A 25,029-nucleotide genomic window follows, 5' to 3' on the forward strand; every position below is an offset into this window, starting at 1 on the left:
GATGAAACCGCGCTGAGCAGCTAGTAATTGATATATTATGTGGTACATAATTCTTTTTAATGGTAAAGTAATGTATAACCAGAAAAAAACATTCTTATTAATACCCGTAGTAAATAAAAATTAAATAATATCTAATATGTATCTTAAAAACTAACTTACATATAAAGCATGCATAAGATTATTTTTAATAACATTACTTTTTTTAAACAAGTTTATATTATAAAAATATTTAAATATAAAGTACCTTATTTAGAATAACTTTTAGTGACAAATAACAACCCACATTTAGTTTTTTTTTCTAATAAATTTAAATACCACCTAAGTAAGTAACTATCTTATACTTATTTATAATATAAATCCTAATAAAAGGATGCCTGGCAGAGATCGCTTATAAGCGATATGGTCGCCTTTTTAAGATTCTTTCTTTTTTTCTGTGTGTGTTAAAAGTATTGTAAAATTTTTAGCCACCACTTATATACTAAAAAGAAATCAAAAATACTCTTAGTATTTAAAATTTTAACAGATTTTAACCGTGTTTTCGAACCGTTAAATAAATATACATATATATATTATATACCTACAATAAAATATATTCACTTATGTATATGATACGTCAAAAATCGTATTTTTGTTTTTAAAAAGTCAGAAGAATCACAGATAGACATCTACTATAGTTAAGAAATATACTATTTATCAACTTAGGGCTGATTTTTTTTATCGTGCAAAACTTAACCGTTTTTGACACAGCAGTTTTGACTGTGCGTTGACTAGTCAGTTCCTTCTTATATAGAAGATTAGTTCAACTAAAGTTAACCTTAATAAAAAAACTAATTAACTTGCTTTTAAAATTAAGCAGCCTTATAAATAATAATAAAAACAGGAACAGTCTTAGTATATTTCGAACTTTTGTTACGAAAAGTAAAAGCGTGTCTGTCGTGCACACGTGTCAGAAGTGAAACTTCTTTGGCAAAATTCAAAGATACCAAAATCTTCACCTTACTCCATGACGTGACGGTATTGCCATAACGCGTTGAAATTTTACTCTCACGCCTAAAGAAGCTCCACTTCAAAAAAATTTCCATTAAAAACTACATCGATATTTTCAGAAATTAACCTTTAAAAGGAACTAAAACATGGGCATAAAATCATCAAAATCAGTTCATGCATTCGCTAACAAACAAAAAAAATCTTAAAAATCCAAACAAAAACTAACAAACAAATTTTGTTTTTCTTAAAATCCTCCTTTTTTAAAGTCGGTTTACGATTTCAATCCAAAAGGATATCAAAGCAAATCTCATCAATTCCAACAAATAATCTAAAACCATTATCGCTTATAAATTTAAACGAACACCAATCTAACATAACTATAATATTCAATTCCCCTTCTTTATATATTTTATCAACGACCCGCCATTTTGTCGTATCCAAATGCCGGTAATACTTATTTAAACACGCAAAAACATCGAAATTTTCATCAAAAATATTCATTTTCAACGACATTATGAACGATTCGCAATTATTGTATGAAATAACTTGATATTCTTGTAATAAATCGATTATCCATATATATGTTTCGTAATTAAAACAAGTATATAGTAAGCTGTCATTTTTGATTCCGTGACATTTGAGCGCGGGAAAAAATTGTTTTTTTTCTTTTATGGAATTCCAAATTTGAATTTGAATGTTTTTCGCGGTTTCTTCTCGCATTGGTCTATTCATTTCTTTGAAAATTCTTATATTTATAATCTCTTTTTGTGTCTCTTTTAGTTTGCATTCTGACATTTGTTTACAGACACTCATGTTTTCCATTAATTTGGTTATTCCGTCTTCAATATTTTTACATATGGCTGTATCTAATACTGATTTTGTGCCATTTTCTTTTACTTTTTCATCATAAGTGTTGCCATCTACATGATTTTCTTCTTCATTCTCTACTTTTTTATCATAATTGTTGCCATCTAAATTACATTCTTCTTCTTTTTCCACTTTTTCCTTATAAGTGTTGCCATCTACATTATTTTCTATTTCTACTTTTCCCTCATCAGTGTTGCCAACTACATTATTTTCTTCTTCTTTTTCAAATTTTTCATAATTAGTGTTGCTATCTACGTAATTGTCTCTTTCTACTTTTCCATCATTAGTGTTACCATTTACATCAAATCCAAAAACGAAAAGACCATCGCCTTTTTTGTCTTTCGAAAAGTTTAGGCACAATTTATCGTTGTCTTGTATTTCAAAGTTGCCAGATGCTTCAGTTTTTGTCTTTTTTGACTCAATAGTGTTGCTAGAAGCTTTAGTATTTAATTCCTTCGACTCACTAGTGTTACTAGATATATTATTTTTGATGTTGCTAGGTGCTTGAGTTTTTATTTCTTTTGAAGCAATGGTATTGTAAGATGAATTGTTTGTACTATGTTCAGGACGGTAGACTTTGCTAAATCCAAATGACCTGGAAGAAACATAAGTATTAAACCATAACATAAAACTATTTACATCTACTTTAAATATCATATTTATAAATAACAAAACATTTATTCAGGTGTTTTAAAGGTTATGGTGGAATAAAAACATACATACAAAATAATGTAATCAAGTCTGAGCGTATTTTACTTATATAAATCTATTTTAATTAATGTACTTTCAATAATAGTATTTGCAAATTATTTTTGTCAAAAATACACTTTCATATCTTACTAATATTATAAATGCGAAAGTTTGTGAGGATGGATGTATGTGTATGTTTGTTACTCTTTCACGCAAATACTACGCAACCGATTACAATGAAATTTAGCACACATATAGAGGGTATAGGTATATTAAGAAGAGCTGGAACGTCAACACATTTACACATTGCACATGTTAGGCCGGGAGATACTGACACAAAATTTCGGGTCATTTGTAACAGGATGGCGGTCTAGAGGGGTCTTAGTAGCAATGACAAAAAGAAAAATGATGGTCAGAACGCTGGTACCGGCGGACTAGTCGCGTGGGCGTTAGTCACACTCGTCGGATAAATAGCGAAAGTCCAACGATTTGTAACACAAAAATTTTAGAATTTACCGATAGCCCTTAAAAAAGATGTAGGCGGTAGTGTCATGCCATATGCAGATTTTCGGCGGTATGGTGGCCATTTGGAATCGTCCGAAAAGTATGGCATGGCGATTTTCGTAAATGTCTGCACGATGATGATTACCTGTGCAAAAGTTAGCCTGGTACAAATGGTTGAATTGTTTTTTTTTTAAATCAACGCATCGCGTCGGTATGGGGGGCTGTAAGTTACACCGGAAAAGTATGGCATGACACTACCGCCTACATCTTTTTTATGGGCTATCGGTAAATTCTAAAATTTTTGTGTTACAAATCGTTTGACTTTCGCTATTTATCCGACGAGTTCAACTAACGCCCACGCAACTAGTCTGCCGGTACCAGCGTTCTGACCATCATTTTTCTTTTAGTCATTGCGTAATAAGACCTCTGTAGAACCGCCATTCTGTTACAAATGACCCGAAATTTTGTGTCAGTATCTCCCGGCCTACGTATGTGTCATATTTTTCAATTGTTTATAAATACAGGATGATGTAATTGGTGTAGTACGAATATCTAAAAATCTATGAAGAATTTTGTGATACAGTAAATGGAAGAATTATAGACTATTTTACAATATTTAATAAAATCATTTCATTTTTTGTTCATTTTCATTAGAAATGTCAATTTTTCTCACCAAGGTGGAAATTTAGATGATAAGGATCTTGTTAGAAAAATATAAATTTTGACTAAAATCGGCATTTTTACCAATAACAGTGTGATAATGAGCTTTTACTAAATCAGGCACACTTCTCGAACTCTATATTTTCTCTTGTATCGGCTTTTCGGTAACATTTCAAAAGAAAAAATTTCATCTGATCAAAGTAACGATACCACAGCTAACATTTGACAGTATGTACATAAACAAAATGATGTCGATAAAAACATTTCAGGTCGTTTGAGAAATTTGCCATTGCCAAAAAAGCTCATTATCACACTGTTTGTATGCATTTTCTGAGTAAATTTACTATGGTAATGTATATTATATTTTAGACCATTAGAAAGTAGATATTTCAACGAACAAAAAGCCCCCAAACTTTTTGTAAAAAGCTGATATTTCGACGTCAGAATTTTCGATTGAAAATTAGGTTGTTTTTTTGGTATTAAGTTGAAATAAGGCGAAAAAATAAATATTTTCAATCAAATAAATTACAGTGTATTTGAGACACAATAAGGTAACTTTTCACCAAATATAGTAGAAAAAAAATTTTTTTTGAAAAAGAAATAAAAAGCTCCCCCCCTCCCACTTCCCGAACTCGGATTGTCTGTAATTTATTTTTCCTTTAATTTTTATCACATTCTCCTCCTTTTCTAATGGGTTTCATCCTACTACTATTTTTTTAGGTTTTTATCATTTTGGAAGGGATTGGCCCTAGTGTATGTTGGGAGTGAGCGCACGTGTTATTTGTATTGTTTTTATGTCCTGAAATTTAATTATTATTTGATAATTGAATAATTATTAATACTTTTATCCAATTGATTATTATTAGAATAAATAATTAACTTCATCAATTGATTTACTTTTAAATTATAATTTTACAGGTAAATTATGAGAGCTTTCATAATTATATTTGCATATATTTATCTACAACGCACCCATTTTACAATTCAAGTCTAAAATGAAACTAGAGTCGCATTTATTTTTGAACATACTGTAAGTGAAATTGCATAAGTGTGAGTACTGTGAACATGCCAGCTTTCCTTAATTGACCGATAACTTGGATTAAAACATAGAATAGGTTTTATCTTAACTTATTTATGTGACTGATGTGAGAAATAAACTCTTTTTTATTTTTATTTTTATTTATTTTATCCCGGAAATCTCACGGGAACAGGAACTATGCGGGTTTTTCATTGCGGGCGGAAAGCTGAACATATTTATGAATTTACATAGCATATTTTGCAAATAACTATAAAAAAAATTTGACACAATAACAATCTTTTTTACAAGTCGGTTAAAACCCAAAATCTACTCACTTCATTCCCTCACACCAATATATTAAATAGGCATTTCCTATATATTTGACCAATTCGTTCCACACAAAACATTCGACTCTACTTTTCAACGTAGCTTTCCTCTGATTGACAAAAAGGGTTAACTGTTTCACAAAACTCATACAACTCAAGTTGAAATTCATCGAAATCGTCACATCCGTTCTGTCGCATTTCAAAAAGTGTAGACACATTTTCATTACGAACAATCTATCTTTTTGTGCATTTATCGTTTTTGGTGTAATTTCTTCCCTTTCTGTTTCCGTTAGTAACGGCACTATATCTTTTATATTTAATAAATCGTTTTCATTATTATTCGGATCTATTTTGTTTATGTATTCGGCCATTTTGTTTTTAACTTCGTTATCTGATAATACTTTGATTTTCGTTATTTGTGAATCTTTTATCTTTTCGTTTGAATCTTTTTCTTCGATGTCGCAAAGTTCATCTGATATAGAGTGTGCTTTTTCTTCGATTTTCTCAATTCGTAATTGCCTGTTGAAATAAAATATTTTATTATATAATAATAGTCTAATTTTTATACTGCTAATATGATGAAAACGAAATTATTTTTTTTATTTCCTTATATATAACTCTCAAAAACTATTGGAACCAATTCAAAAAGTTGCATAGTAACTCAGGTATGTATGTTATATTTTAACGTATAAAAACGAGTCAAAATTTTTAAATAATATCGAAAAATAATAAGATTTTCATCTTCTGATTTCTCAGATGAGATGATATAAGATGAGATAACATGAAACGAAACGAAATCAAATCAAATATAATTCAAATCAAATCAAAATCATCACAAAAACTCACTTTTTCTTAACCTCAACGTAGAACTTAATTTTCGGGTTATCTTTCAGCACGTCCAAAATGCACTCAATCAAAGCCGATTCATCCTTTCCCGGTAACCCGGGATCGTTTCGTCTGTTCAACGCGCGATTAACCGAATTCACATATTGTTTGTCCTTTTTACTCAATTGCGTTTTCACGTGCGAGACAGAGACGGGTGTATCGTTGTTTAGTGCTACTAAAATAGCTTGTAAAATTTCACGTCGTATTGGATTCGATTGTTTCTTCTTTTTTTCTTGTATGTGCCCGAGGCCCGCGTTTTTTACCTGTAATTAATATATTAACGTTTATTAATCTATACTAATATTATAAAGAGGAAAGGTTTGTAATTATGTATGTATGTATGGTTTTCACGCATAAACTACTGGACCGATTTTGATGAAATTTGGCACAGACAATCTTTAGATCCTGAGAAAGAACATAGGCTACCTTTTATTGTGAAATATGTACCACGGGCGAAGCCGGGGCGGACCGCTAGTATTTAATAATTATGGACAAGTAGCTTTGCGCCCGCGGCTTCGCCCGTGTTTTCAGGAACCGTCCACGTTTTAAGATCAACAGGAGTGGAGCCACGGGGGTGAACCGTGAAACCGCGCTCAGCAGCTAGTCTACTATATAAAATTAATAAGTCGGGTTTTCCTTCCTGACGCTATAACTCCAGAACGCACGAACCGATTTCCACGGTTTTGCATTCGTTGGAAAGGTCTCGGGCTCCGTGAGGTTTATAGCAAAGAAAACGTGTCTCTGGAGGCGCAACGGAATTCGTCCGGTTTGCTAGTCCATACTAATATTATAAATGCGAAAGTAACTCTGTCTGTCTGTTACTCAATCACGCCTTACCTACTGAATCAATTTGCATGAAACTTGGTATAGAGATATTTTGATACCCGAGAAAGGACATAGGCTACTTTTTACCCCGGGAAATAGGATAGGTTTTATCCCGGAAATCCCACGGGAGCGGGAACTATGCGGGTTTTTCTTTGACTGCGCGGGCGAAGCTGCGGGTGGAAAGCTAGTATGATATAAAACCCGATTTAAACCCCGTTTAAACTCACCAAATGTATATCAGGCATGATTGGTTCGGTTATCCCCCCCTCCCTCGCACCGAGCGCACCCCCCTTCCAACCCATAGACTTCATCATTCTGTAAAAACATTCAAATATGTATTTAAAATATAAAATCTTAATATATATAAATCTCGTGTCACAATGTTTGTCCTCAATGGACTCCTAAGTCCTAAACCACTTAACCGATTATAATAAAATTCGCACACCATGTGCAGTTCGATCCAACTTGAGAGATAGGATAGTTTAAACATGTAGGTACCACGGGCAAAGCCGGGGCGGACCGCTAGTATGTATATAAAAACTAAAGCTCAAGCTTGGACATTCGATTAAGATTAATTTCATGGTAATAAATTTAGATTAATTTCTACCATAGTAGAAAGGTAGAAAAATGAGCGTGTGTGCCGAGCACACGTGTCAGAAGTGAAACATCTTTGGCAAGATTCAAAGATACCAAAATCGTCGCCTCACTCCATGACGTGACGGTATTGTCATGACGACCTTGACTACAAAATGACTAACCTGATAGCTATATCACTTTCTACGGGTGTCGTCAATCCTTCCATCAATTTAACTTTTACTTTCGGCATGTTTTTTACATCCATTTTGTCTATGGCCGACGCTTTTGGTTTCTCTTTGGTTGTGTTGTTTATGGTCGGTTTACTGTAAAAAGTACAATAAATAGTTTATTTCAAGCAAAAATATATAGATAATTCAAAAGTTATAGGTACATTAAGGGCTGATATTTCAATCCTTGGTTAAAACTTATTCGTCGAATAATGTATAAAACTACCATTTTAAAAACGTATTCTAATTGCCCGTATTTGACAGTTTACGTGACATTATAATATTATAGTGTAATACTTTATTGGACGGATAAGTTTTAACCAAGCATTGAAAAATCAGCCCTTAATCTCTTAATACTTTATTGGTCGGATAAGTTTTAACCAAGCATTGAAAAATCGGCCCTAAGTAATATAGCAAAAAATTCAAAGTGAATTAAAACACAAATTGATATTTAAATAATTTGTACATGACCAATGCTCGCCTTGTTTATGGTCACTGATAAAAACGAAAAATTAAATATTTCTGATGATATAATACAAAAATTTATATATAATCGTAAACGTAACTAAAATTATAAATGCGAAAGTAACTCTTATATGTCTTTTTTTCACGCCTCAACCACTGAACCGATTTGGATGAAATTTGGTACAGAAATAGCTCGAGACCTGAGAAAGGACATAGGATAGGTTTTATTTCGGAAATCCCACGGGAACGGGAACTGTGCGGGTTTTTCTAATAATTTTAGAAACTTACCTTGAATTAGTATTTTCAACAGGATTACTTATTTTCATATCCACCTCACTTTTTGAGATTTTAACTTCAATTGGTTTATCTGAGGTTTTTGCTTTTTTCTCTCTGTAATTAGGATAAATACAATTATATAAAATACAGTACTTTATCTAAATAATAACATGTATTATTTTTTTTCTTTGAAACTGAAAAACTCACTACTCTCATCAGGGGGGAGGGTCAAAAAATAAAAAAAGACGTGTGTCACTCGGGGACTGCCGCGGTAAAGCTATTGCATGCTATGCCTTCAAGCCACACCTCCGTGCCCGTCGGAGTGGGGAGCGTGAGGTTTTTTCGTTACGGAATTTCTGGATTCGGTCCCCGCACTCAAAGCCCGCGATAGAAGCTATGCAATAGCTTAAAAACACGTCCACATGTAATTTATGGACGCCCCCTTGTAAGTCAAAACTCAAAAACTACTTGACCATATTATCTAAAAAAATTTGGAAAATCCAAAAGTGCACGTCTCATAATTTTTTTTTAATAATTATTTATTAATTATTATTTTTGTTTATTTAATAACAATTAAACCACATCGAATCAGACCCTGAAAAATGAAAGGGTTCTATTCCTGAGCATACTCAAGCGTAAGAGAAAAAAAAAGACTCGATTAGTAAAATATTTCGGTCGCTATCGTGTTAACAAGAAAAAGGATCCGCACATACAGACACACGGACGTCCAAGACAGAACTTTTTTAAACTGTTTTTTAACTAGTTTAAATAACAAAAATGACATCAAAAATATCATGAACGTTAAAAATAGTGTTTTTTCTTAATATGTGTGTGTATGTATTATCTTACAAGTGCAATGTATGATACATAAAGACATTTTAAGTTTGAAAAATCAGATGTTTTGCGCGAAGTGACAGTAGTACCCACCTCAACGCTTCGCTTATGAGGCGTGCAAAATAGTTTTACCATACAACTACATATTTATCTAAGTAAATAAATAAAATAGTAGTAATATACTTATGTGTTAATCCAAGTTACCCTCTATATTTGTGCTAAATTTCATTGTAATCGGTTCAGTAGTATTTGCGTGAAAGAGTAACAAACATACACATACACTTCCATCCTCAAAAACTTTCGCATTTATAATATTAGTAGGATATATTATAGTAGGATAGGACTTACGATTTATTTTTCGGCTCAATACCGGTATATTTTATTTTGCCTGACTCTTACATCAAATGTTGAACATTATTGCTTAAACTAGCTGTTGCCCGCAACTTCGCTTGCGTGGAAAAGATAAATTTTCATGGTATAAGTTTTCATCCCCTATTTTACCCCTTTAGGGGATGAATTTTCTAAAATCCTTTTTTAGCAGATGCCTACGTCCTAACATCTACCTGCATGCCAAATTTCAGCCCGATACGTCCAGTGGTTTGGGCTGTGCGTTGATAGATCACTATATCAGTCACCTTTGAGTTTTATATATATATACAGGGTGTCCCACTGTTGGTATACTAAGCTCAAAGGAGGTTATAGTTTTGCATACGCTGAGTACGTAAAAAATAATTAAAAAATTCCAGACGCATTTTTTTTTCAAATAGATGAATTCTTAAAACTCTATGTGTACACCCATAACAAGCGAGCCGCCCAACTTTGCCACCAGCACGTGAGCTATCGTTTAAGATTATGTTTTCATAGATAAAATGCTCATATTAGAGAAGCGGTATATGCCGGCTACGCGAAGCTAGAGAAGAAAACATGGATTTTCAGGAAATATTTAGCAAAAATATTTTGGACGTAATTTTTTTTAAAGTATTTTTTACGTGATCAGTATATGCAAAACTACAAGTTCCTTCGCGCTTAGTATACCAATAGTGGGACACCCTGTATATATATATATATATATATATATATATATATAGATTGGATAATTCAATAGTCTAAAACATACCTCAAACTTGTGTTTTCAACAGGATTACTTATTTTCATATCCACCTCACTTTTTGAGATTTTAACTTCAATTGGTTTATCTGAGGTTTTTGCTTTTTTCTCTCTATAATTTGAAAAAATACAATTATATAAAATTTTATACTTTACCTAAATATCAAAGTTTTTTTAAGACGATACACAAAAAAAAAATCCACTGCTTGGCGGGCGGAGTCTAATAGCTCGCTATCGCGAACGCGGGTGTGCGCGAAGTCATTCTTGCAAACTCGCCGCGCTGCCGCTGGCCGACTCGGGACAAACATGTATGGAGTCGTCATACAGTTATAATATTGTTATACATTTATTTAATTGTTGATTTATTGGTTTTATTTTCTTGCTTATAAACAAATAATCTTCTTTTTAACAACTACTTAGACATTATTAATAATTATTATTACATATTTCGTAATGTTTACTTTATTACAAAATAGTACAGGTTATAAATAATCTTTAAAATAACAAAAAATATTGTTACTCTGAAAAAATGAAATGGTACTCAATAACGCGGACTACTGAATTGATTTAGATAGAATTTGATGCTGACGTAGATATTACATCATGCCCAGAAATGAAAGGTACTATTTCTGAAAGAACTTATAAACCCTAATTCTTCTCAGTCAAAGTCAAGAGTGGAAGATATCACTAATACAGTAAAACTGATGCGAAACTTTGGATGTTAATTTGTATATTTTTTTTTAGTTGTTACTTAATCACGTCAAGACTACATTACCAATTTTGATAAAATATAGCTAATTGCCTGGATTTACACATAGGATACTTTTTATCCGAACTGAACACTTCTGTGGGATAAAACAGGATTCACGATATAACCTAATTCCACGCGGGCAAAGCCGCGGTCGGAATGATATTTTTTTAAATAAAAAAATTGTTTAAAAAAAACACAAAATATATTGACGCATGTATTTATTTTTTGCACTCTATTATAATTGTAATTATTCATTACAAATAATCAAAATAAAATAGCCAGAACAAAGTTAGGCCCTGGTAGGGTAGGTAGGCAGGTACAGCAATGTGAGACGAACACTGGCTTATTTATACCAATAATAATGTATTATAAACATTAAATTAAGTTTACAACAAAAATACATAATATTAGCTAATGTGAAAACGAATCAACCAATCATCCCACAACAATGAAATGTGCACACAAATATTCATCCAAATCGGTTCATGTGATTAGGAGGAGTGACTGCAGCGCCATCTTCCGGGCCCAATTGTGTTTCCAGACCACCCAGGAACTCAATTTAATATACTTACACAAAATTCGAAATGAAAACTCACATTACTATGTAAATATGAATATAAACCTGTTTTAGTACTAAGCAATTTCCCGCACAGGTGTAGTAAGTATAAATGAAATAAATATCAACATCAAAATATTCTTTATACAACATACTTATCTACCACCTACTAAGAAATGTAATTCTTGAAATTTTTTCGTATTTTTTTTAAATATAATACTACTCCAATGAGCTCCTGTTCCATATTATGTCCACCATACTTCCACTAAGTTCACCATGATTTTTTATTTCTTTGCACTTTGTTGCTTTTTGCTAAAAATGGAATCATGCGATAAAACCAGTAGAGCGTTGATAACATACATTTTTGACTGAATAAAGGTACTAACGAAGGAGTGGGTTCACATTGTGAACAATCAGTGGGTTTATTTTCCTTCTGGATTCCGGATTTCTGAAAAGATTATCTATGCTATAAATGAAAAAACCTTACACATTCGTTATGTACTTAAAACAGGGGTACATATCAAACATCGTCTATAATACAATTATCATCAAATTTAAAATAAAACCAACTTACTTCATTAATTTGTTCCAATTGTAAGCATTCTTTTTCCTCCAACCTTTATGTTTCTTCTTCTTATTTTCTTTATTGTCCCCATTTGTCTCATTTTGTCTTATCGTGTTGTCACCCTTTTTTACGATTGCGCGAGCGACACAAGTTCCCCGTGTGACGGCCGTAGCGGGAATGACTCGTGCAGCGATCGGGGTAGGAAGGTACAGGGCGGCTCTCGCTATATTGGCTGGTCGCGCGCTAATTTCAAGTATTTCTTGTTTATTTCAAAACCATCGCATATTTCAAAATTCTAAATCGGTAGACGTATAGGTTGTATATTTTATAGTTAATATCCAAAAAGTCGTAACTTTACGTTTGTTATTTTGAAGATGCCAGAGATTAAAAAAAAATAACAATGAGAACTTTGAATTTATATTTTTGGTTTTATGGCATTCAAATGCTTTATAAATATAAATTTATAAAGAATAGAAAAAATTCGATCACGAGGCGGGACTCGAACCCGCATCCTTCGCGCCATTCCGGGGCGGATGCCTGACCAACTCAGCCACTCGTGACCCGCCAGAGCAACCGAATTTATTCTATTCTTTCAGTTTTATGTGTCTGGAGGGACACACCGCGCGCCATCTATTGAGATGATTAACAACCATTTCAACCAATATGAAGCACTTTTCAGTGAATACAATATTGTAACGATGGAACACGACCTTTTTTGTTGAATTTATATTTTTGGTTTTATGGCATTCAAATGCTTTATAAATATAAATTTATAAAGAATAGAAAAAATTCGATCACGAGGCGGGACTCGAACCCGCATCCTTCGCGCCATTCCGGGGCGGATGCCTGACCAACTCAGCCACTCGTGACCCGCCAGAGCAACCGAATTTATTCTATTCTTTCAGTTTTATGTGTCTGGAGGGACACACCGCGCGCCATCTATTGAGATGATTAACAACCATTTCAACCAATATGAAGCACTTTTCAGTGAATACAATATTGTAACGATGGAACACGACCTTTTTTGTTGAATTTATATTTTTGGTTTTATGGCATTCAAATGCTTTATAAATATAAATTTATAAAGAATAGAAAAAATTCGATCACGAGGCGGGACTCGAACCCGCATCCTTCGCGCCATTCCGGGGCGGATGCCTGACCAACTCAGCCACTCGTGACCCGCCAGAGCAACCGAATTTATTCTATTCTTTCAGTTTTATGTGTCTGGAGGGACACACCGCGCGCCATCTATTGAGATGATTAACAACCATTTCAACCAATATGAAGCACTTTTCAGTGAATACAATATTGTAACGATGGAACACGACCTTTTTTGTTGAATTTATATTTTTGGTTTTATGGCATTCAAATGCTTTATAAATATAAATTTATAAAGAATAGAAAAAATTCGATCACGAGGCGGGACTCGAACCCGCATCCTTCGCGCCATTCCGGGGCGGATGCCTGACCAACTCAGCCACTCGTGACCCGCCAGAGCAACCGAATTTATTCTATTCTTTCAGTTTTATGTGTCTGGAGGGACACACCGCGCGCCATCTATTGAGATGATTAACAACCATTTCAACCAATATGAAGCACTTTTCAGTGAATACAATATTGTAACGATGGAACACGACCTTTTTTGTTGAATTTATATTTTTGGTTTTATGGCATTCAAATGCTTTATAAATATAAATTTATAAAGAATAGAAAAAATTCGATCACGAGGCGGGACTCGAACCCGCATCCTTCGCGCCATTCCGGGGCGGATGCCTGACCAACTCAGCCACTCGTGACCCGCCAGAGCAACCGAATTTATTCTATTCTTTCAGTTTTATGTGTCTGGAGGGACACACCGCGCGCCATCTATTGAGATGATTAACAACCATTTCAACCAATATGAAGCACTTTTCAGTGAATACAATATTGTAACGATGGAACACGACCTTTTTTGTTGAATTTATATTTTTGGTTTTATGGCATTCAAATGCTTTATAAATATAAATTTATAAAGAATAGAAAAAATTCGATCACGAGGCGGGACTCGAACCCGCATCCTTCGCGCCATTCCGGGGCGGATGCCTGACCAACTCAGCCACTCGTGACCCGCCAGAGCAACCGAATTTATTCTATTCTTTCAGTTTTATGTGTCTGGAGGGACACACCGCGCGCCATCTATTGAGATGATTAACAACCATTTCAACCAATATGAAGCACTTTTCAGTGAATACAATATTGTAACGATGGAACACGACCTTTTTTGTTGAATTTATATTTTTGGTTTTATGGCATTCAAATGCTTTATAAATATAAATTTATAAAGAATAGAAAAAATTCGATCACGAGGCGGGACTCGAACCCGCATCCTTCGCGCCATTCCGGGGCGGATGCCTGACCAACTCAGCCACTCGTGACCCGCCAGAGCAACCGAATTTATTCTATTCTTTCAGTTTTATGTGTCTGGAGGGACACACCGCGCGCCATCTATTGAGATGATTAACAACCATTTCAACCAATATGAAGCACTTTTCAGTGAATACAATATTGTAACGATGGAACACGACCTTTTTTGTTGAATTTATATTTTTGGTTTTATGGCATTCAAATGCTTTATAAATATAAATTTATAAAGAATAGAAAAATGGTTGGTTATCATCTCAATAGATGGCGCGCGGTGTGTCCCTCCAGACACATAAAACTGAAAGAATAGAATAAATTCGGTTGCTCTGGCGGGTCACGAGTGGCTGAGTTGGTCAGGCATCCGCCCCGGAATGGCGCGAAGGATGCGGGTTCGAGTCCCGCCTCGTGATCGAATTTTTTCTATTCTTTATAAATTTATATTTATAAAGCATTTGAATGCCATAAAACCAAAAATATAAATTCAACAAAAAAGGTCGTGTTCCATCGTTACAATATTGTATTCACTGAAAAGTGCTTCATATTGGTTGAAATGGTTGTTAATCATCTCAATAGATGGCGCGCGGTGTGTCCCTCCAGACACATAAAACTGAAAGAATAGAATAAATTCGGTTGCTCTGGCGGGTCACGAGTGGCTGAGTTGGTCAGGCATCCGCCCCGGAATGGCGCGAAGGATGCGGGTTCGAGTCCCGCCTCGTGATCGAATTTTTTCTATTCTTTATAAATTTATATTTATAAAGCATTTGAATGCCATAAAACCAAAAATATAAATTCAACAAAAAAGGTCGTGTTCCATCGTTACAATATTGTATTCACTGAAAAGTGCTTCATATTGGTTGAAATGGTTGTTAATCATCTCAATAGATGGCGCGCGGTGTGTCCCTCCAGACACATAAAACTGAAAGAATAGAATAAATTCGGTTGCTCTGGCGGGTCACGAGTGGCTGAGTTGGTCAGGCATCCGCCCCGGAATGGCGCGAAGGATGCGGGTTCGAGTCCCGCCTCGTGATCGAATTTTTTCTATTCTTTATAAATTTATATTTATAAAGCATTTGAATGCCATAAAACCAAAAATATAAATTCAACAAAAAAGGTCGTGTTCCATCGTTACAATATTGTATTCACTGAAAAGTGCTTCATATTGGTTGAAATGGTTGTTAATCATCTCAATAGATGGCGCGCGGTGTGTCCCTCCAGACACATAAAACTGAAAGAATAGAATAAATTCGGTTGCTCTGGCGGGTCACGAGTGGCTGAGTTGGTCAGGCATCCGCCCCGGAATGGCGCGAAGGATGCGGGTTCGAGTCCCGCCTCGTGATCGAATTTTTTCTATTCTTTATAAATTTATATTTATAAAGCATTTGAATGCCATAAAACCAAAAATATAAATTCAACAAAAAAGGTCGTGTTCCATCGTTACAATATTGTATTCACTGAAAAGTGCTTCATATTGGTTGAAATGGTTGTTAATCATCTCAATAGATGGCGCGCGGTGTGTCCCTCCAGACACATAAAACTGAAAGAATAGAATAAATTCGGTTGCTCTGGCGGGTCACGAGTGGCTGAGTTGGTCAGGCATCCGCCCCGGAATGGCGCGAAGGATGCGGGTTCGAGTCCCGCCTCGTGATCGAATTTTTTCTATTCTTTATAAATTTATATTAATGAGAACTTTGTATTTTTTTTCTATCGAGAAAATATCATGGAATCATGTTTCTAAAACGGTAGACGTATTGTGTTACTATTGAACTTTCTTGTCAAGAATTTTCATCACGACAACTTTAATAATATAAAAATTACGAAGGTTTAAAAAGGGCCGTAAATGTTAGAAAAATTAATTCATCACCTTAAGTGAAACTTCTTTAAAAGCGTTGAGAGTAAAATTTCAAGATGGCAATACCGTCACGTCATGGAGTAAGGCGACGATTTTGGTATCTTTGAATCTTGCCAAAGTTTCACTTCTGACACGTGTGCTCTTTTTTATATATTTACTATAACTAAAACTTAAATACTTACTCAATAACGGGATCTTCAACTTTTTTCAATAAATCGTTTTTATTAATTAAATTATTAGTTTTTGGCAGAATATGTTTATTCTCTTTTATAAGAGTTTCAAATGATTTTTCCTCTACTGTTTTTGTAGGTTTTACTATGGCAGGTATTTTAGCTTCTGTTTTCTTTTCACAACTGAAAAAATTATTAAGTTTACATTATTAGTTGATAATAAATAATAAAATATTTTCAGTACAATTTTCACACACGGCACGATCTGATCCCATACTAGTGTTATGGAAACCAGATGGTTGATAAACATACATATATAATTTTAAATAAATATCACTACATAGTATAAAAAAAGTCGCTTTCTCTGTCCCTATTTCCCTATGTAACTTGTGTGCTTAAATCTTTAAAACTACGCATCGGATTTTGATGCGGTTTTTTTAATAGATAGAGTGATTCAAGAGGAAGGTTTTAGTATATAATTTATTAGGTTTTAGACAAAGCGGGCGAAGCCGCGGGCGGAAAGATGGAACTACTAGTACTTATATAAAATTTGAAATAGACTGCCTTTAGGCCGCGACTTTGCCTATAAGATTTGTAAGGTCGATAGAAAAATAAATTTAACAACTATGCACATATATACGTATATACATATGTATATGAACATTAATTACTGTTTGTTTGCCTTGCTCAATCTCGAGAACGAATGGACCGATTTAGCTAATTTTTTATGTGAAAATAAATAATAGATTTAAAATAAAACTTACCCAGCATTACTAGATATAGGACTAACAGCATTGGCACATTTATCTAAAGATTGTAACAACGCATTATTACATTTATTTAATACTTTTTTATCTACATTTTTCACTTTCTCTATGGCTCCTCTCTTGTCTGTCGGTGATTTGTCTATGCCTTTTGGTATAGGTAACGTTTGTGGTATGTCTTTTTTTAATTCGTCACTAAAAAAATTTGAATATTAGGACAAATGTGTAGTTTTAAACATTTAATATATTTTTTGCACACTTGATCAAGAATAAACATAGAACGCATAAAACGAATTTGATATTTTTGGTTTTATGGCAATCAAATGCTTTATAAATATAAATTTTATATAGAAAAAATCGATCACGAGGCGTGGTCAGGCATCCGCCCCAGATTGGCGTGAAAGCATGCGGGTTCGAGTCCCGCTGAGTGATCGAATTTTTTCTATTCTTTATAAAATACTAGCTTTCCGCCCGCGGCTTCGCCCGCGTTTTGAAAGAAAAACCCGCATAGTTCCCGTTCCCGTGGGATTTCCGGGATGAAACGTATTAATCCAAGTTACCCTCTATATGTGTGCTAAATTTCACTGTAATCGGTTCAGTAGTATTTGCGTGAAAGAGTAACAAATAAACACACACACACACATCCTCACGCATTTATAATATTAGAAGGATATTATGGCTAAAAGCCATAAGACAAAAATGCTTTGGAAAATTTTGAGTTATTGTTATGAAATTAATGGTGTTTATTAGAATTGTTTTTTTAATAAACAAATGTTGAACATTAAACATTTTGAAAATTAACTGAGGAACTTCTTATTTGTTGCTCCTTTCATGAAAATTAACTTAGAAATTTATTATTTCTTGCTACTTTCATATCATTAAAACAATTTATAAATATTAGAACAGCGCAGAATTAAACACTTAAGCTATTTATTAAAAAAAACAGTCTTACCGTAAATTCTCCAGTTTTCCCTTGACAGATAATGTTTCCATTTTAACAGATAATTCATTTATATTACTTTTCTGTGCTTCTAATGATTTTTTAATCTGTGCCGCTGTACTTGGTCTCGTGCTGTCTTTTTTCTTTGCTGATTTTCTACAAAAACAGATAATATATTTAATTATACAATACAAAAAATATACCGGCCGAATTGATAACCTCCTCCTTTTATTTGAAGTCGGTTAAAACGAGCGCACGTGAAACTTTTTTGGCAAGATTCAAAGATACCAAAATCGCCTCCTTACTCCATGACGTGACAAACAAACTATATACTAACTTTTGTCATAAAAAAAATATTTATAAAAAAATACAATAAAAAAGTAAACACTTACGTCTTTTTTACTTTCTTTTTACCGAAATACGGCACCTTTTTGAATGACAATTGCCTGAAATAAAAATGTATAGTTTTATTCACATTTATTAAATTTTGTAAAATTTCCGACTAGTCGGATAAATTAATATTATCTATACTAATATTATAAAGCTGAAAAGTTTGTTTGTTTGAACGCCCTAATCTCGGAAACTACTAGTCCCGAGATTAGCGATTATCGAAGAAGTCTATAGGCTATACAGGGTGACTGGTAAGACGTCAGACGCATTTTGACAGGAGCTTCTACTCATGAAACTGAACAACTTTTGTTCTACAACTTTGCTGAATTCGTAGAAAAAAATTTGGACTTTGTATGGAAATCGGTCAGCTGATTAGCGAAGTTTCCTTACAAAGTCTAATTTTTTTTTACGAATTCAGCAAAGTTGTAGAACAAAAGTTGTTCAGTTTCATGAGTAGAAGCTCCTGTCTAAATTCGTCTAACGTCTTACCTTTCACCTGGTATATCATCACGCTAAGACCAACAGAAGCGGAGCACTGCGGGTAAAACCGAAGGGCACAGCTAATAACTTATATAAAAGTTGTAGCTAGGTCACCAACACATTCGATCATCAAATACACACTAACGCACACACGATTAGACGTCACAGTGAGATGACATGATTCAACTATCGTGTGCGAAAGAGACAAATAAAGTATAATATGGCTAATTAGCCACATTTTGACGTTCCCTTTCCGGCATCGATTTTACTCCAGTCGTTGAGTGCATCTTAAATGATTTCCACTCACTTTATATAGCACTTTTAGTACCGAGCACACGTGTCAGAAGTAAAACTTCTTTGGCAAGATTCAAAGATACATCGTCGCCTTGTTCCATGACGTGACGGTATTGCCATGACGCAACCTTGAAATTCTACTCTCTATGCAGAAGTTTCACTTCTGACACGTATGCTCGGCACACTTTTTAAACTACTACCCACCTTTTGGAAGTATCTTTATCTTGACTGACAGGTGTTATTTCCAATTTATAAGTATCAGAATTTTCAACCACTGTACCAATCTTTTGTAATAAGTCATTGCACATTGGTGAAAATAGTTCTTCTAAAGCGTTCCTGTTCTTCAGAATGCCTAATAAATTCTGTAAGAAAGAAAAAAAGAAAAATTAGGTTAAGTGTGTGTCGGACTCGCGACAATAAGGGTTCCGTACAAATACATAAAATCAATAAATATCGGGACAATTTTCACACACGGCACGATCTGTTCCCATACTAAGCTTTCGCTTGTGTTGCGGAAACCAGATGGCTGATAAACATACATATATATAATTTTAAATAAATACTTATATAGATAATTAACACCCAGACACAGAGCAAACATCTATGTTCATCACACATATATTTGCCCCGGGTGGGAATCGAATTCTTGGAATGAATTTTGATATATTTTACCCATAGTACGGAACCCTAAAAACAACACAAAACATTAAACACTTTACCTGTAAAAACGTCACTTCACTCCTAGCCAAGTTTTCATACATAACACTTGCATTTTTTTCATCACATACAAAATCGTGAAATTTCTGTAGCGTTGCCTTTACAAAAGATGGGGATACAGAATCGACTGCATTTCGTATCGTTTGTAATAATTGCTTGCTTATTTGTTCTTTCTTCGTTTGTACATCGTCATCTGAGGAATCTATGTCGCTGAAACTGTTTGAAAACAAAAATTATTACTATGTAACAAAAAAAAATATACCGGTCGAATTGATAACCTCCTCCTTTTTTTGAAGTCGGTTAAAATGAGTCTACTGCGCATCACTACATAGTATAAAACAAAGTCGCTTTTTATGTCCCTATGTATGCTTAAATCTTTAAAACTATGGAATGGATTTTGATGCAGTTTTTAGATAGAGTGATTCAAGAGGAAGTTTTTTATAGGTAAGTATATAATTTTTACAGGGCGAAGCCGCGGACGGAAAGCTAGTTTATGTATATGACACAATTAACAATTCTGATTATAACAGACATTAAAAATTATTTTCTAGTAAATTACTGATATAATATATCGTGAAATAACGCCTATGTTGATAAATAAAGATATACAGATAAAATTTAAGTTACTTAATTTAAAATTGTATATTGAAAAAAATAAAACTTACCAAACCATTTCTGGCTTCATGTTCCTCAAAATCTTTTCCAAGGATAAAACTCTGAAAAAAAGACATGCTTATTATAATATTTAATATTTAGTTTTATAGATCTCAAATCTATACGAATATTATAAAGCTGAAGAGTTTGTTTGATCGTTTGAACGCGCCAATCTCGGGAACTACAGGTCCGATTTGAAAAATTATTTCCGTGTGAGATAGGTAGCCCTTTTATTGAGGAAGGCTATAGGCTATATTATATCATCTTGCTAAGACCAACAGGAGCGGAGAAATGCATGTATAATGGTTTTTGTTATCCTTTAAAACATCTTGACCGAATTATTTAACTTAAATATGACTATTTGAACTTGGCATCCTACTATAAAAAAATTATTGTTGTTTTGTGTATGACTTGTACACTTATAAGTCAGTCTGGTCTGATAATAATAGTTTCAAAAAATTCATATAATATTTTCAATTCGCTACTGTTTATAAATAATAATAATTAAATTATAAATCACCAATTCGCAAAGCAGTTTTCACATTTAACAAGAATTGATGTCAATATAATAATTTCATCAGTTTATTTTTAGTTTTTACACTCCACTGATAACAAAATAGTAATTTTTTACAATTTTTGTCTGTCTGTCTGTTTGTACCGGCTATTCTCTAGAATGGCTGGACCAATTTTGAGGGGACTCTCACTGTCCTCTCACTGTCCCCATGATAACTGATGTAATAAGGAGTAACTTAGCGTTTTCTTATTCTGATATTCCCATGATAAATAGGAAAAATTCTATTACACGGATGAAACCGCGGGCTAGTATTATTATAAACTAGCAGTCCGCCCCGGCTTCGCCCGTGGTACATATTTTCGTTTTCTTTACGTAAGAACTATCCTCGTACTTCAAGGAATATAATGAAAAAAGAATTAACGAAATCGGTTCAGCCGTTCTCAAGTTATGCGCTTTTGGGATTCATTTTTATATATAACTAGCGGTCCGCCCCGGCTTCGCCCGTGGTACATATTTACGTTTTCTCTACATAAAAACCATCCTCGTACTTCAAGGAATATAATAAAAAAAGAATTATCGAAATCGGTTCAGCCGTTCTCGAGTTATGCGCTTACCAACACATTTTGGTATTCATTTTTATATATAAGAAGATTAAAAAACTTACCCAGTATCATTCTTAGTTCTCGCTAGTCGCATTTTGAAGTCGTATTTCACCCCGATAATTTTTAACGCCTCCCATAGAGGCAAATACAATTGCCTATAACCAAGACTTAGATCATAGTTTCTGCAAGATATCATATCTTGGAGGAACTTTACTCTATCCATCGGCAGTTCTGGATACTCCAACTTTAATTCCTTGTCGTTTTTTATGAATTGTAATGTCCTGTTCAGCCATTGTAGTTTGAACTCGGATGGTATTTCATCTTTTGGTTTTCCCCTGTAAAAAAAAAAGGTAGTACCTATGAACTTATGAACAATTTCATCTATTAAATCTGTAGAATCAATTTGGATGAAATTTGACACAAAGATAGCTTGAAGTCTGAGAAAGGAGATAAGATAGGTTTTATCCCGGAAATCCTATGAGAACAGAAACTATGTGTGTTTTATCAAAACAGACAAAACTCAAGGCAGAAAGCTAGTTATTTAAAAAATTAATTGACTAGATTTCTTATAAAAGAAGTTTTTTCTATATAACTCAGAAATTCGTCATATTAATTAACATTACCATTTAATTATTAATTATACAATGAAAGTCATACATTATTTTTGAAATGTGTTTGTATTTTCCCTTTTATTGCCAAAACCCTTTTAGTGTTTAGAACTTCTATAAAGACATAAGATTGCTGTCAGCTGCCTGTTGCATTCTTCACTATGTACTGTTTTGTTTTTGATAAACATCCTTTATATATTGTAAACAATACTTGGAAGTAAGCAAAATCACTTGAAAAGCAGAACTTGTTGTTAATAAAAACTAATCTTTTTATAATTAAATCATATCTGTTTATTTTCTTCTGACAATAATTTGCCCAGTTATAAAAATAGAATATATTTATTACTTGGTAAAGTAATTTTTCAGTGAAAATATGTAAATCAAATATTTCCTCTAAGTACATAAAAAGTGTTATTATTAGTATAGATATTTGAGGAACATTTCTAAAATGGTTATGAATGTGTCTTTTTTATTTGAGCTCAGGCAATCTATACTAATATTTAAAGCTGATGTTTGTATGTTTGAATACGCTAATCTCAGCAAATACTGGTCCGATTTGAGAAATTCGTATTACATACTAACAATATATTAAAGGCTGAAGAATTTGCCTGTTTCTTTCAAAGCACTAATCTCAGGAACTACAAGACCTATTTCAAAAGTCTTTGAGCTTTTGATATATTTGTGAACCCTGAGTGTTGTAAGCCTTGTATTGTACCACGGGCAGTGCCAGGATGGACTGCTAGTTTTTAATATCTTCAACAATACATAAGCAATTGTTTTAGCTCCACTAGATATCTTCTTCTTATATATAAAAATGAATCGCAAAATGTGTTGGTATATAACTCGAGAACGGCTGAACCGATTTCGATAATTCTTTTTTTATTATATTCCTTGAAGTACAAGGATGGTTTTTATGTAGAGAAAACGTAAATATGTACCACGGGCGAAGCCGGGGCGGACCGCTAGTACAAAATATAACACACACATTGAAACATACCTGCTTGTATTTACAGGTGCCATTTTAATAACTGAAACAATAAAACAAAGGATAAATATTATGTTAAATCAAAATTTTGATAATTGACGAAATGACTAAGAAAAAGATACTCGTTAAAAATAAACAGACATGTAAAATATTAAAAATTTATATAATTTGCAGCCTCCACATGCATACCTTCAAATTTTTTTGCAAAATAATATGTCGAATATCTAAAATAAAACTAAATGTTGAAGGTAGCCCGAAAACTATTTAAATTACTCAAAAATTATATTGATTTTCATTTTAGCCTGTGATTTAATATATCTTCTAGCATAGAATGTTTTATATAAAATTATTTAAACTTCCACAAAAATATTAAAGCCGATCGAAGATCGGCCGCGGCGATCGTTTAAAAACTGGGAAGTTAAAATTGACAATGACAGTAATTGACAAAGGCGCATGCTTATTGATAAACTTATTTTATGCTGGACATTGGTGGAGTCCTGTGGAGTCCCGCTATTGGCTGGAGCTAATAACAAAGAGAAAAATAATATATTAACTTGGGTATTTTTACACGCTTTATATTAGCTTCACCTGTATGTTTGTAAGTTTGTAACCGACTTCTTTGGGCGCGATTTTGACCCACTTTAAACGGCCAGATTTCGTTCAAACTTTGTAGATTTATTAGACTTTAGCTGCTAATCCGTTGTTCGTTAAAATCTGCGCAGCAATCACCCATTATGCATGTCTTGCACTCAGGCGTATAGTTTCCATGTCGTTCCATTGATTCCATTGATTCCATTCCTTTGGACTGGGAATTACCTACATTGCGCGATTGCTAATGCTGTATGATATTTTTACTCATTTTCTTAATTACAAAATTGCGGGTTTAAAAATTAAATTGAGCCGCTTCCATCTATCCTATAAAGTCTTAGATCATTAAGTGATAATCATAGTAAGTAAGTTATAATCATAAGATTTTCGGTTCAAAATTAAAAACCAACGCGATTTAACCGTAGCCCTTATCACTTGTGAATTTATCCCAATGCAAGTAGCTTTTTGATGTGAACTGTGAAATTTTATGGCAGCTCTAGCTGCATTACATTAGAAAAGTTGTAATAGTTGGTATATCCTTTCATTTATATTTACCACTAGTGGTCCGCCCGGCTTCGCCCGTGGTACCTACAACTATCCTATCTCTCAAGTTAGATCGAACTGCACATGGTGTGCGAATTTTATTGCAATCGGTTAAGTGGTTTAGGAGTCCATTGAGGACAAACATTGTGACACGAGATTTATATATATATATATAATAAGACGAGATTATTTGGCTTGTTTAATTTTATCCACGAAATAATTTTACGAGTGACTATATGAACACAAAGTTTCAACATTTTAATTTTATCAAATTTCAACCTACAGAAACTGTGTTTAGAATTTAGATTAGATATTTGAGTTAAATTGTAAGCAATCTTTATCTAATGTAATAGACAACCTAGCCGCTAGGGTGACAACAAAATAATAATAATATAAGGATTTCAATAAAAGA

General features: G+C 33.5%; 1 protein-coding gene across 2 annotated transcripts; it reads right to left on the reverse strand.

The window, feature by feature from the left end:
• Positions 1–284: 284 nt before the first annotated feature.
• Positions 285–23,875, reverse strand: LOC149476367 (uncharacterized). 2 transcript variants are annotated; one of them, XM_089712132.1, is made up of 17 exons: positions 23,676–23,875; positions 23,499–23,529; positions 21,956–22,228; positions 20,789–20,839; positions 20,126–20,339; positions 19,611–19,768; positions 18,635–18,688; positions 18,255–18,398; positions 17,303–17,497; positions 16,551–16,721; positions 10,258–10,359; positions 8,319–8,420; positions 7,521–7,661; positions 6,990–7,077; positions 5,899–6,200; positions 5,062–5,571; positions 285–2,449 (listed from the first exon to the last, which is right to left on the reverse strand). In XM_089712132.1, the coding sequence occupies exons 2-17, from the start codon at positions 23,519–23,521 to the stop codon at positions 1,267–1,269; spliced, it is 3,711 nt and encodes a 1,236-aa protein (XP_089568258.1). In that variant the 5' UTR covers positions 23,522–23,529; positions 23,676–23,875; the 3' UTR covers positions 285–1,266. The 2 variants fall into 2 exon arrangements, with proteins under 2 accessions (XP_089568258.1, XP_089568257.1); XM_089712131.1 differs by lacking the exon at positions 23,676–23,875 and having other exon boundaries at positions 23,499–23,613.
• Positions 23,876–25,029: the final 1,154 nt, after the last annotated feature.

The sequence above is a fragment of the Colias philodice genome, chromosome 28, assembly GCF_061535455.1.
Source record: "Colias philodice isolate Cphi_HAF_F1 chromosome 28, ilColPhil1 Martin Lab GWU primary, whole genome shotgun sequence".
NCBI lineage: Eukaryota > Metazoa > Arthropoda > Insecta > Lepidoptera > Pieridae > Colias > Colias philodice.

What these genes read in the sequence shown, in the direction of transcription:
- LOC149476367 (XM_089712132.1), bottom strand. Translation starts at nt 23,521, where the DNA reads ATGGCACCTGTAAATACAAGCAG. An exon ending in GATAAAGATACTTCCAAAAG is followed by an intron (nt 18,689 to 19,610) that starts GTGGGTAGTAGT and finishes TTTTTATTTCAG; the next exon opens with GCAATTGTCATTCAAAAAGG. An exon ending in TATTGGTGTGAGGGAATGAA is followed by an intron (nt 2,450 to 5,061) that starts GTGAGTAGATTT and finishes TGTTTCTTCCAG; the next exon opens with GTCATTTGGATTTAGCAAAG.